This window comes from Leptodactylus fuscus, chromosome 7 (genome assembly GCF_031893055.1).
Source record: "Leptodactylus fuscus isolate aLepFus1 chromosome 7, aLepFus1.hap2, whole genome shotgun sequence".
Taxonomy (NCBI): domain Eukaryota; kingdom Metazoa; phylum Chordata; class Amphibia; order Anura; family Leptodactylidae; genus Leptodactylus; species Leptodactylus fuscus.
The window spans coordinates 102,811,135-102,824,428 of record NC_134271.1 but is presented as its reverse complement, the minus strand read 5'-3'; the positions used below and the strand labels follow the sequence as shown (position 1 = coordinate 102,824,428).

Genomic DNA, 13,294 nt, shown 5'->3' with positions numbered 1-13,294 from the left:
TAGGTAGACTCCAGTCTTAAAGGGAACCAGTCACCAGCCTAGGATCCCTTTTACGCTACATGTTTTGTATAATGTCAGAGATAAAATATTGGGCCCACTTGCACTGACTCCATGGCACCATTGGGCCCAGACTTTAAGCTCAGTGTCCCTTTAATCTTAAGAAACAGGGTTTCCCATTTCTAACTGTAGGGAATTCTACTAAGTGGCAGAGGAGGAGGGGCATAAGATTATATTCTGCCACCTTGAGGGTAAGTTTACACGTAGAATGGGAGTCGCTCAGAAGCTTTTTCCAGGAGCTGTTTTTTTCCGGCTCCTGGAAAAAAGAAGCGAGGTGCTCATTCTTCAGACAGTCGCCTCGCGATTCAGTCTGAAAAAAATTCTCTCCTCCGGACTAGACCCATTCATTGGGCCCAATCTGGAGCGAAGCGCGCGGCTGGATGCCTGTGCAGTGCACCGGCTTTCAGTCGTGGCGACCTGGCATTTGGATCCAAAAAACTATGTGTGAACTTACCCTTATTAATAGTTTAGAGGGTGGTTTATTGGGTGTAATTGTGCCCAATAACTCAGTGGTGTTAGGGAACTCTTACAAATACAAAACATATGAGGGAACCTGACCTGCTTAGTGTCTTTTTAGAGATATATATATTTTTTTCCATTTCTTTCCTTGCGGCACCAAAAACCAGAGCAAATGAAAATGCAAAAGCAACTTAGTCTAATCTGATGGCGTTTTTTGGAAAGGTTCAGTCACACCAAAACCCAAATGTTTGGGACTTGAAATCACATTATATACCCTAACAGTTTGATATTATATAAAAGAAAAATAGACGCTCTGTCATAGTCTTACTGTAGTTCAGTAAAGGAAGGTGTTTAGAAAATTAAAGGGATATGTCCAACATAACATCTTGAGTTTCCTATGTAATACTTCATTATGGAGTCCTTCTGACTCCTCAGTTGGATACATTTCACTGCCCCCATTTGCTAAGCAGTGGCCTGAAAGTTTGGGAAGTTATTTAACAAGAGATATTGAAGTCAGCCGGGGACAAATCCAGATGTCCAAAGTCTTGTGGAGCTCTGGGTTGTCATTCGCTATAGTAGTACTGATGGTGCAGTCATACCTAGAACCAGTCTGGATATAGTCAGAATATAGCTGCCAGCCAGTGCAGGTATAGATTGCTAGGTAAGTTATTTTTTTTTGTTGTTTTTATACGTATGTATAAATGGGGGCCAAGGGGGCATTGGAGAACAATAATGTTCTTCACGGCTCATTTCTTAATGCCACATTGTGTCGTTGCACCTATGATTTTCAAGTCAGTATGAAGATAAGGAATATGACAGTCCATATGCAAATACTATGATTTGCTAATGGATCTCGTTATTTTTAATTTTATTAGAAAAAAAATTCCAGTTGCACATTTTTGTACACTGTACCATGTATGTATGTTTTTAATTGGCATTTTTACTATAGTGTCGCCTGGCACTTTAAAAACCAAAGCCTGTAATTCCAAGGCCTGTGAGATAATAAATGGTTAACCTAGATGAACAGTTGTCTTTAGCACAAAATGGCCGTTTTAGAAGTATTATGGTCATTAGACTGGGAGCCACATGCAGTTGTACTAAAGTCAGGTCACCATAGAGGTAGAAGTTACCCATGTTAAGCTCACCTGGAGATGAACAGAACTGAGCTACAATACCAGACATAGCCTGAAGAAAAGAGTGGCGCTGTTCTGGCAGATTCTCTTTTTCCCCTCAATAGCAGGATTTTCTGTGTATCCCAGATTTTGCTCATAATAAAGAAAACGGCAGGCTGTTCTAACAGTAAGACATGTGAAGGCTGTTGCTTTAAGGAAAGGCTTCAGACCTCATTAAAACAATTATTGTACCAAAATATGAAGATTGACCAATGTACTAACAAAAGGTGAACATTTTTTTTATTAATAGTATTATTCCAATTGTAACGTTCCCCCATTTTGTATTGTTACTTTTATTTTTATAGAAAAATAAGAAAACAATTCTTAACCTGTCTTTTGCACATGAATGTACCTGGTTATAGATTGCTTTATCATAGAGTTTTTTTTTTTTTTGCCATTCTTTTTACTGTATGATTATGTAATGCAGTTGGCATTTTTGCATAAGGGTAAGTGTTATTTAATGGGGGGAGGGAGGGGGATAAAACTAGAGTTCCCCAAATAAAGTAAACGTAAGCACCATCAGCCCTATCATTACTTATGTTTTCAGCGGTAGCATTTTTACTTATGATGCAGTTTTCCCTCTTAATGCATAAAATAAACAAAAATACTGCTTTACCCAAAGTCTCCAGTCTCTCTAAAATAGTCCGCAACATCTTGGAATGGATTCTTATTGTTTGGATGTGCCACAGACAGAAGAGCATGTTATAATAATGCCCTAAAGTCATACTAGGTTCACATTAGCATTTCGGTCTCCATCGTCGGGGACCATATGGGGAGTCTGTCTACTTAAAAAGCGGCTACCGGTGGAGACCCCACGCCTCAAAGACTACAATGGGATCCACTGGGTTACTGCTGGTTTTATAATGAAACCAGCAGAGAAAGAAAATCCTCCTTGCAAGACTTCTTTCTCTGCTGATTTTAAGTGGAATCTACAGCAGAGTCCAATGCAGATGTGAATCCAGTCCAAAAAGTAAAGAAGATCTAACATTTGATACGAGATCTATTTATTTCTAAATTTACAAGTTCACTTTTTTTCTTTTTTGCATTCCACAATTTGAAATTTCACAATTTTACATTGGACAACCACCTGTCGCCACTGTCTTCTAGTTTAACGGAAACCGGTCACCTTGAAAATGTGGTCTAACCTGTATGTTACAGAGAAGGAGGAGCTAAGCAGATTGCTACATAGTTTCATGGAAAAAAAATTAACATAATTTGGAGATTATTTGGAGACTGATTCCAAATTCTGGATGGGATCTGCCATTGTTTCCATTGGCAGGCAGTGACATGTGCTTGTATAACATAGATAGATAGATAGATAGATAGATAGATAGATAGATAGATAGATAGATAGATAGATAGATAGATTTTTTAAATACACAAAGAAATGCCCAGCTAGATCTTGGCACAGATACCATGGCTGATTCAGACACAACCCACAGCACTGGGCTCCTTATGATTATCCCCATTGTATCCAAGGCTAAGCTGCAAGCAAAGCCGTAGCAAAAACCCCCCAAAGGTCTACTACAGATTTCCAAGGACTTGAATTTTGAGAGATATCGGGAGCCCACTTTAAATTCCTCTCCAGATTACGCTGTGCGAACCTAGCCTAATTTATCACTTATTTTGGTGACTGACAGTTATTTCTGTGTGCACAGTAATACAACCATGCATGTCCATTTCTAAGCAAAAAAATAAAATTATAAATAATGAGATATTACATATATAATCAATTTATACCAAATCTATCCCAACATACTATATATCAATCTGCTCAGCATTTCCTGCTCTCTAACATGGAGATAGAACTACCTTTGCATGGAGAATGGTTCACTGCAGCAAAATCTGTAACAAAATGCTGCGTTTCCGCCTAAAGGACTTTTCCGATTTCATACTTTAATGGTATCTGTATGAAGTTTGCCATTTGTCCTTTCAATATGGTCCCACTTATCTTTAGAAGGCAGTTTGTGGCTCTGCGAATGGATCGGAATTCATGTCTCTCTCCATTCACTTCTTTGGTAGTTGCAAAATGTGCTTGGCTGTTTTCAGGAACTCCCATTAAAATAAATGTAGAGAGACGAGTTTAGACAACCTAGGCTGAGTTTGCATCTGCAGGAGGTTTGTTCTGTTACAGGAGCAGACAAACTGAATGTAAGCTCTGCCAAATGGCTAACACCAATGACTTAGGGAGTCCTATAGTTCACTGTACTACTATAGGATCTTTTGTACAATTGCCATATATCTGTCATTTTCAATAAAAAGAGTAAGATCAGCAATCTTGCATGTAACTTGTGAAAATTTTTGTTGACAGAGATGCCAGTGTCATTTTCCCAGCAAAGAGGTGGCATTGCCCTGTAAATGAATAGTACATACAGAAACAGATGGTACCAAAATAAAGGTTTGGTGACTGTGGCACTTCACTAAGATTTATTAGAGATGTTATTCGTCTTGAGGTTTCCATTCATCTCAAGGAAGTGCAGTGTTATATATCGTTATATATATATATATATATATATATATATATATATGCCTTAGGCTTCTGTTCTCTGCAAATGCTGCGTAGATTATAAAAAAAAAAAAATTAAATCTGTCCCAAGTTGTAGTCAATGTAATGCTGTGTTCACACATCAGTATGCCATCCGTCCATTTGAATTCAGTTTGACACTTCAAAATGGACTGATGCACATACTGATTGTATGCTGACACCTTTTTATGCTGATAGCAAATGTTTTCCGCCCCCTAGAGGACAGATAAGGGGATTAAAAGTAGCAAATGTAAACAAAGTAAAGATAAGGAGATATGATAAATGTTCCTGTGTCCTCCTTATCTCTACTCTGTTTACAATTGCTACTTTTAATCCCCTTATTAATTCCTATAGCATTGTTATTGTTATTGCCCCTCGTATTGTTACAAGGGGTGACTGACGCTATGCAATAGCTCTCCAGGTCTTCACAGTAGCATTTGGGGCAGGATAGACACACTCACCACCACATCTCCACGCTTGAACCTGACCATCATTACAAAAGACAATGGGGTGAGTAATGAATGCATGTCCAGCTACAAAAAAAACCAAACCCCGGTTTCAGTGTGGACAGGCCGCAGGCAGATACCAGCGGTCACCTTTACAAACCTATTAAAGTAAATGGGTTTAAAAGATGTGTTTCCGTCCCCTGTCCAGTTTCACCGGGGCTGAGGACGGAAACCTGGTGGAATGACAAACCGTGGACAGGGGCGCAAGTGTGAACAAAGCTTTAGTTCAATGATACACCTACTCTCAAAATTTGTCAACTGGGCAAAATGTCTTTTGAGTGTGTAGTAGAAACATGTATAGCAATAAAGGATCACCAAGAGGTACATTGCCTAAAACTCCACATTGTGGAAATGCAGATTTGTTGTGATTATTATTATCCCTTTTATCCAAAAATGGCTATAAAAGGAATGTTTAACATATAGCAAGTACTTATACGTCTACCTTCTGTCAATCCACTTCTGGCTTTGGGTCGCCTGTGTACATGGGGCCTAATAGGTTACATTTCTGCCTGGGACAGAACTACATGCTGCAGCAATCCAACATTTCCATCCAGGTGCACTTACTTATTTTTTGAGTCAATGAGTGTATTGGTGGCGAATTTAACCACAAATCCCACCATCAATAGAAATCAATACTAATAAGGACACAGCCGATATGAGCACGACATATGGATCATTCATTTTATCGGAGCTCTTACAGATCCGTCTCCTGTAGAACAGCGCCCTGTTCGAGTTTTACAAGGGACGTGACAAATTCTGAGCCTCATTTATAGACGTGAAGGATGCGGGGACATCTGAGTGGCATAATTGGAAACCATCCTACTTGGTAGTAAGATAGATAAGTATGCCATTAGATACTAAACATAAACGCGATTTCTAACCTCACCCTTGTATGGCGGTGCTTTTTATGGAAGGTGGGTGACGGGATTTGGTGTTAAAGGCTGTAATGCCAAATGAAAGCGAAATTTACCAAGCAGCCAGATGTTCTAAACAGTTAAGTTAAAGGCCATTAACAGGAGTAAGCAAAGTTCATTAAGTTTTATTATGATAATTGTTGTTTTGGTTTTAAAGCGAATGGTGGGATTGCCGCTGAGCGCAACTGCTGTTTGTATTCATATTTGTTTAGGGTGAAGGCGGCGACGTTATAAACTTTTATCAATTAAACTCGGAGGCACTACAAATGCTGAGGAGGAAATAAAGCGGCCTGTATTCTCCATCATAATAAGCGGGCCGCATACCATCGTTAGAACCCCGCCGGGCTAGGCAATTATGGTTATTGAGGCCGTCTGAACCATTTTGTTGGTGATAAATAAAAAGGCCATTGTGTGGGATGCATGGTGGCCTGATTAGTTTGGTTTCCCCGAGCAGCTGTATGCAGATAATGCTACAAAATACGTCATACATACAGTATACAAACCAGCAGCAACCACCACATATACATGAAAGGGAAAGCTGCTCACATGTAGACACAAGATCAGCACTGCAAGGCTTACATAGAAATCTGTGCAATTATTACAAGCTTTGAATAGTTTCATGCTTTGGAAACAAAGCAGTGACCCAACTGGCTAGTATGGCGTCTGCTTCAATTGATCTGTCCTGTTCTATCAATATCTCATAGTGTTTAGATGTGTACAAGAGCTGGGGTATAACCACTATGGTTGCCTTTATTATCTAATCATCTTCTAGAGGGACGATATTGGGGCACACATCCCCTTTAGCACAAATTAAAGGGGGGGGCGCTACACAAGCTCTTAATTAGCAGACATTTCCACTCTTGTGAGTTTTTTTTTTTTTTTTAAAAGACTGGCATACTCTATGCCAGGGTTACATTAACGTCACCTTACTATTTTAATGCTCCATCGGAAGACCAGAACAATAGACATAACACTGTAATAACGTTTAGACACAAAGGCCTGTGGACTCCATTGACCATCATCTGAAACCAGTGAAGGAAAAGGTCATTTGTGCAGGACTTTTGCGTCTGCCAATTTCACGCAAATGTGAACTAAGCCCCAGTTTGCCCTAATGTTCTTAGATGAAATAATGCCAGTTATTACCAGTCACTCTGCTGCATAGGAGATTTAGGTTGACTAATATAATAGTCAGCAGGTTTACAATTATAACTAGGAGATGGCTGGGTGACAACCTCTGCTATAGTCAAGTGATCAGTTGGGGAAGAGGTTAAAACTCAGTGGCTCTCCATATTCTGAACAAGCAGGAGGCCATGATGCTACAGTGTCCCTTCCCTGCACACCCAATGCAGTGTATTCCAAACTATAGTAAGTGTGACCAGTGGAAATATTGGTGCTAGATTCCCATTATCCATAATAAGTTATTGTGCGTGCTTGAATGGTGGATTCTGTTCTACGCATAGCCTTAGTAAAGGCCTTCAAACACTTTGGACAATTTTGTATATTTTTATGCTTCAGCAAAAATTTTGAGAACATATGGTGGCGCTGGTAGAAGCCTTTTTACAAAACCATCCAGTAGCTAGGTTTTATTTTACTTTTTTTTTTCCAACAGCACTGATTTTTTTTTTTTTTTGGACTATTGACTGACAGCTGCCATCCACAAGTCATATTCCTTTAGACTGCAGCTGAATAGTTAAATGTCAGCCACTAGCTCAGCAATGTCTCAGTGTAACCCTGACCTAAATGTAAGAAAACCATGGCCATCTTAGAGTACTGTATTTCCACACATTTGCAGAAGGTCAGCTGTCTCGCTGGCAACTATATATATATATATATATATATATATATATATAATAGCAGCAAAGGAAATCACATTTCACTTTTTTTTGCCGTGGCTCACTACGTGGGGCAGTTCACCGCTCTCCCATGCCTCATTTCAGATTAGCGGCTGCAATTGTCAATTAAACCCGCTCAGGAGAATAAAATGTATACTATATTATTAAAGTAGAGAGATATAGCTATCTATACATAGAGAACCAGTAACAGTCTCATCCTGTGTGGACATATTCTTAGAGCAGGGGTGGGCAATTAATTTTCCCATGGGGCCACACAAGAAATTGTACCGGTTCTAGCTCCACCCACTTCTCAGCTGACTCCACCCATTCTCAAGCATTTTTTTTTTCATGTGCCCCACAAAGTAAAATCCTCCTACAGGCTCCCTAACATAATACACCCCCCACATTATAACGTTTCCCTCCAAATGTCCCACAGTATTACCGTATTTTTCGGACTATAAGACGCACTTTTTTTCCCCCCAAATTTGGGGGGAAAAGAAGGGTGCGTCTTATAGACCGAATGTGGCGCCTGGCACCCGCTGTACTAGAGAGGCGGAAGCCGGAAAGGGATAGACGCCGGGGCCTGAGACATCGCTGTGCTCCTCTGCCCTGCATGAAGCCAGCAGCGGGAGGAGTGATGCTATTCCGCTCCTCCGTCCCCCCCGCCGCTGGCTTCAGGCAGGACAGTGGAGCGCAGCGATGTCTCAGGCCCCGGCACCTGTGCCAGCGTCTATCCCTTCCCGGCATCCGCCTCTCTAGTACAGTGGATGCCGGGTCAGTATCGGTGGCCCCTTCTCCCCCGGAGCCGGTCCCCACCGGCCCCATACCTGTAGAGTTGCAGGCCGGCTCCTGCGCGGCGATATCACAGGAGCCGACCTGTTCGGGTGACAGCCGGGAGCCTAATGAGGCTCCCAGGCCTGTCACTGCTGTATTAGTATTGCGGCTGGTCTCTATGACCAGCTGTAATACTAATAGACAGAATGTCCCATAGACGGCAATACACTTGTATTGCCGTCTATGGGACTTGCAATCAAGTGACCGCAGGTTCAAGCCCCCGGGGGGGAATAAAATAGTTAAAAAAAAAAAAAAAAAGCTTTAAAAATATAAATAAAAGTTCTAAATCACCTCCTGTCCCTAGAAAAAAAAAAATTATATATATATATATATCTCATAAACCACCAGGTATTTTTTCAATACAAGGTGATCTAAGCAATAGATATTCCCCAAAATGGTATAACTAAAAAGTACAGCTGGCCCCACAAAAAAACAAAAAAACAAACAAAAAAAAAACACTATGCATCCCCGTACAGCTGCAGGGTCACCTGTCAATGTGGCCTTGCAGCTGTTGCAAAACTACAACTCCCATATATTAAATATTTTACCATTTTTTGCTTCAAAATTTTTTTTCCCTATTTTCCTCCTCTAAAACCTAGGTGCGTCTTATAGTCCAAAAAATACGGTATGTCCCTTTCCTGGTGCCCCAGTATAAACTAGAGGGAACATTAAACTGGGGAAGCTGGAGGGGGCCATTAAAGTGGTGGCAACTAGAGGCAGACATAACCCCCTCCAGCTACCCCCCATGGTTTAATATCCTCCTCCAGCTGCCCCAGTTTAACGTCACCCTCCATCTGCCCCCGAGTTTAATGTCCCCCCTACATCTGCCCCTAGTTCCCCCCTCTTGCTCACACATGTTGTCTCTTCTATCATCCAGCAGCCTACATTGCTGGCAGCTTGCATCAAGCACACAGTCCCGTGTGGCTCTGCCCACTAACGAGTCATAGCCTATCCTGGTGATAGACTGTGATGACATCATCACAGGTCCTTGAAAAAAAACTTTAATTAGCTATGTGGGCCGGACAGACGCAGTCAGAGGGCCAGGTGTGGCCCGCGGACCGTACATTGCCCAGGTCTGCCTTAGAGCAATACTTTTGTGGAAGTCAATTACTACTGGAATTCACTGCAGATTTTAGTGTGGAAGGAACTGCCAATTTCAGTCATCACAATATACAGTATGTAATCCCCTGCATTTATGCAACATGGGGCATAAATGCAGATGCAAGTCTACAGCACATTTTTATACCAAGAACGGTTTCATGAAACAATCTCCTAACGTTGTACATTTACACAGTTTTGCAAGTTCAGTTTTTTTTTTTTTTTTTAAAGGCCATGCTGAGAAACATTCCATAAGTCATAAAGCAGGAAGATATGGTTACATATTAACCTATAAGAACTGACAACCTGTGTGTGGGAAGGAAATGATCCAAAAACCCATTTGCCAGTTTTTTGTTTTTTTTTTATGTAGATTGTGAGCCCCACATAGAGCTCACAATGTACATTTTTCCCTATCAGTATGTCTTTTTTGGAATATGGGATGGAAATCCATGCAAACACGGGGAGAACATGCAAACTCCTTGCAGATGGTTTTTTGCCCTTGGCGGGATTTGAACACCAGGACTCCAGTGCTGCAAGGCTGCAGTGCTAACCACTGAGCCACCGTGTGGCCCCTTTATTTATGCCAGTTTTCTGACACAGCCTCTTTCAATTCCTGACTGGTGTAGATCTCAATTCGGACACCCTCAAGTCCCTTAATTTAGGAACACCTCACACCATTTGGGGGATTTCATGGAAGCTGGGGTAGAAAATTCTAGTCTTAAAGAAGACCTATCATGCCCTCACAGATCAATGGTATTATATAGTGAATTCAGGGTATTACTCTAGCATCTCTCCACAGAGGCAAAAATGCAGCCACGTTACTCTAGCACAGGGGTAGGGAACGTACGGCTCTCCAGCTGTTGCAAAACTACAACTCCCAGCATGCATACTAGCTCTGCTGTTCTGGGAACTCCCATGAAGTGAATGGAGCATGATGGGAGTTGTAGTTTCACAGCAGCTGGAGTCCTGAAGGCTCCCTATTCCTGATCTAGCATGTCTCCACCATACCAACATCCATTATTATAATGCTGAAGGAAAGTTCAGCCAGCCATTTATGAGGATTACATACTTCACAGCACTTAAGAAAGCGTCCGTTTTATGAATGGAAAGATACTTTTGTCAGGAAAACATCACCAAAAATATACACAAGTGGAAATAGCTTTGCGATTTCAAGCATGATATGAAGAAAGTGGAGTTTTGGCGTGCATTCGTTTCCACCAATATTCTGCCAGGTGTCCGGGTGACAGAATTTCTGAAGAGCCAGGTGGCATTTCTGGCACAGGTGGGTGTGTCTGGAAGGGGAAAACTAGTACGTGTGAGCAGGAGTAACACGCTGAGAGCCATGGAGGTGCCCGCAGGGTGAGCCATAGACTGAGCCACATTTTACTATGTATAAATGGCTTAATTCTCAGAGTCAGATTTGCAGGCTGTGCCTGCTGTGTAAGGAGATGTGCCTACCATCCTGCTAGTCATCCTCCTCACATGCCTCCAGCAGCAGCAGCCTGGGCACCGTTGCCCACAGGTTACACATTCTGCCTTGTCTCCATGCCTTCTGCAGGCAGTGCCTACAGGGGCACAGAAGCCACAGGGACTCCCTCCAGCTGCACTGTCCACAGCCACAAAAACAATATTGTACTTACAATCTAAGGTCACACGTACATTTTGTAAACCTCATAAATGGACGAACTTTGATACATTAACATGGATACATTTTTGTGAAGGTGGAGACATGCTAGAGTAACGGTGCCAGTATGTGCACAGTTGTAGGCCTACAGCTATTGATTGGCTGTGAGTAAGACCTCTGACCATACTCTACTATAGCCTTGTGATGCTGAGCAGAAAGACCCCACCTCTGACAGTGGAGGGGTATCTGTGCCAAAACTAATATCACTAATCCTGCACCCAAGCACATACCACTGTCAGCCTTCTAGTGATACATAATACTGCTGGTCTGTGAGGACATACAATACTCTAAGTTACCCCCCTCACATTATGTGGAGAAGGTAACTGAATTTGTGCAGTTATTCCATGGGTAATACAATCATTCCAACTATAGTATAATTTGTTTTTTTAATCTTGTGCATTAAACCTTTTTAAAGAGAATACCCCTCAAAGTAACTGCCTAGCCATCAGCACCCCAGTCACATTATATGGGACTGAGGGTGAAAACAAGTCCCATCCCTAGACTGCACAATTTTGCTGTTGAGAGCTATCGGGCTTCTGGAGTTGGGCTTTAACCCAATGCCTGGCCATACACAGACTGTATAGCTATATGTTAGTGTTCATCTGAGCCCACGCCATCACTGTGACACATTGTTTGCAGGATGTACCTGCCCATGTAAAGCAGAGGTCAAACTTATTAATCAGATGAACTAGGCAGTTATAGGGCTTATGCTGTAGTTTTGCTTGTGGCAGAAGAGTTTGTGTTAAAGAGGACCTTTCATGGATTTGGGCACAGGAAGTTCTATATACTGCTGGAAAGCTGGCAGTGTGCTGAATTCAGCACACTATTGGCTTTCCCAATCTGTGCCCCGGGTAAAGCGCTATCGGTCTCGGTACCGTAGCTCTTTACATTCAGAAGGACGTTCCGTCCATAGACGAGTATTATCAGGAGGGGAGGGGGTGTTCCTCCCCGCTCACACTGTACAGCGCGATAGGTGCTTTGTGAAGGACGTACCTGACTGTCAGAAATGCCCTTCTGACTAAAGAGCTACAGTCCCGGGACTGATAGCACTTTACCCGGGGCACAGATCGGGAAAGCCGACAGTGCGCTGAATTCAGCGCACTGTCAGCTTTCCAGCAGTATATAGAACTGCCTGTGCCCAATCTGATGAATGGTCCTCTTTAAGTACTTCCTAAATAATGTCAAAGCCCCTATGGTATGATCACATGCTTTACTGCACCATACGTACACAACCTACATTTTAGAGCTTTATCAGTTTGTTTTAACCCTTTAGCAACAGAACGTAATTGTACATCCTGTGTCACATGGAGATGTATGGAGAGAGTTCAGAAGCTGAGCTCTCTCCATACAGGGCAGATGCCAGCTATATAATACAGCCACTAACAGCAATTTTTTTTCCCCAACCTTGTAAAGTTTTTCATTTTTCAAAAGGCATCATTACAAATACTATATAAATTTGGTTTTGCTGTGATCATACAAACCTGCAGAATACAGGAAACATTATTTTTACCACAGTGAACACTGTAAAAATTAAGCCTATATGAAATTGGCACAAATGTTTTTTCCCCAATTGCACCTTATTCTGAATTTTTTTTCCCAGCACTTTGAAGCAAACAAATGGCATCATTCACTATGCTGTGCAAACAATAAGTTGTTATTGTGGACTGAAAAGTGAAAAACAGTTATGGCTCTTGAAATGTGGGGAAGGGAAGATGGTCCTGGCCCTTAAGGAGTTAAAGGGAAGCTGCATTTTGGAAACAGCTGTCACAGCACACTAATACAGACTCAGACCTATGCAGGCACTAGTAGTATGATCACAAGCTCCCAGACACTGCAGTTTCAGTAAAGAGGCTGCACTGCCACCTAGTGGTCACCATCAGTTTATTATAAACTTTATTTCATTCATTTGGATATAAAATACTTACAAAATATCAATATAAAATAAGACATAAAACATGGAATTTGCAGGATGGACTCCATTATTGTTCATATTCAGAACAAGTCGTGCAGAACGCTTGCTCCCCAAGATCACCGTCACTAGAATAAGGAAACACACTTCAGCTACATTGTAAGTGGTAAACCGTGAAGAGAAACTATTAACCTTATTTCTAAGTTAGCGCTGCATCCATATAACATGTTCCTTCTAGCACACCATACATTCAGAGTGACCTCCCAACAGCCCCAAGGGTCTTCTCACCATATCAAGGTAGGACA

The 13,294-nt window shown here is 41.7% G+C and overlaps 1 protein-coding gene across 2 annotated transcripts in view; it reads right to left on the bottom strand.

The window, feature by feature from the left end:
• The window catches only part of SIVA1 (SIVA1 apoptosis inducing factor), a 46,979-nt gene that overhangs the window by 27,332 nt on the left and 6,353 nt on the right, over positions 1 to 13,294 (bottom strand). For both annotated transcript variants that reach the window (XM_075282699.1, XM_075282700.1), the window contains exon 4: positions 13,006 to 13,117. In XM_075282699.1, coding sequence (XP_075138800.1) covers positions 13,060 to 13,117 — 58 coding nt within the window. In that variant the 3' untranslated portion in view covers positions 13,006 to 13,059. The remainder of the gene's footprint in view (positions 1 to 13,005; positions 13,118 to 13,294) is intronic.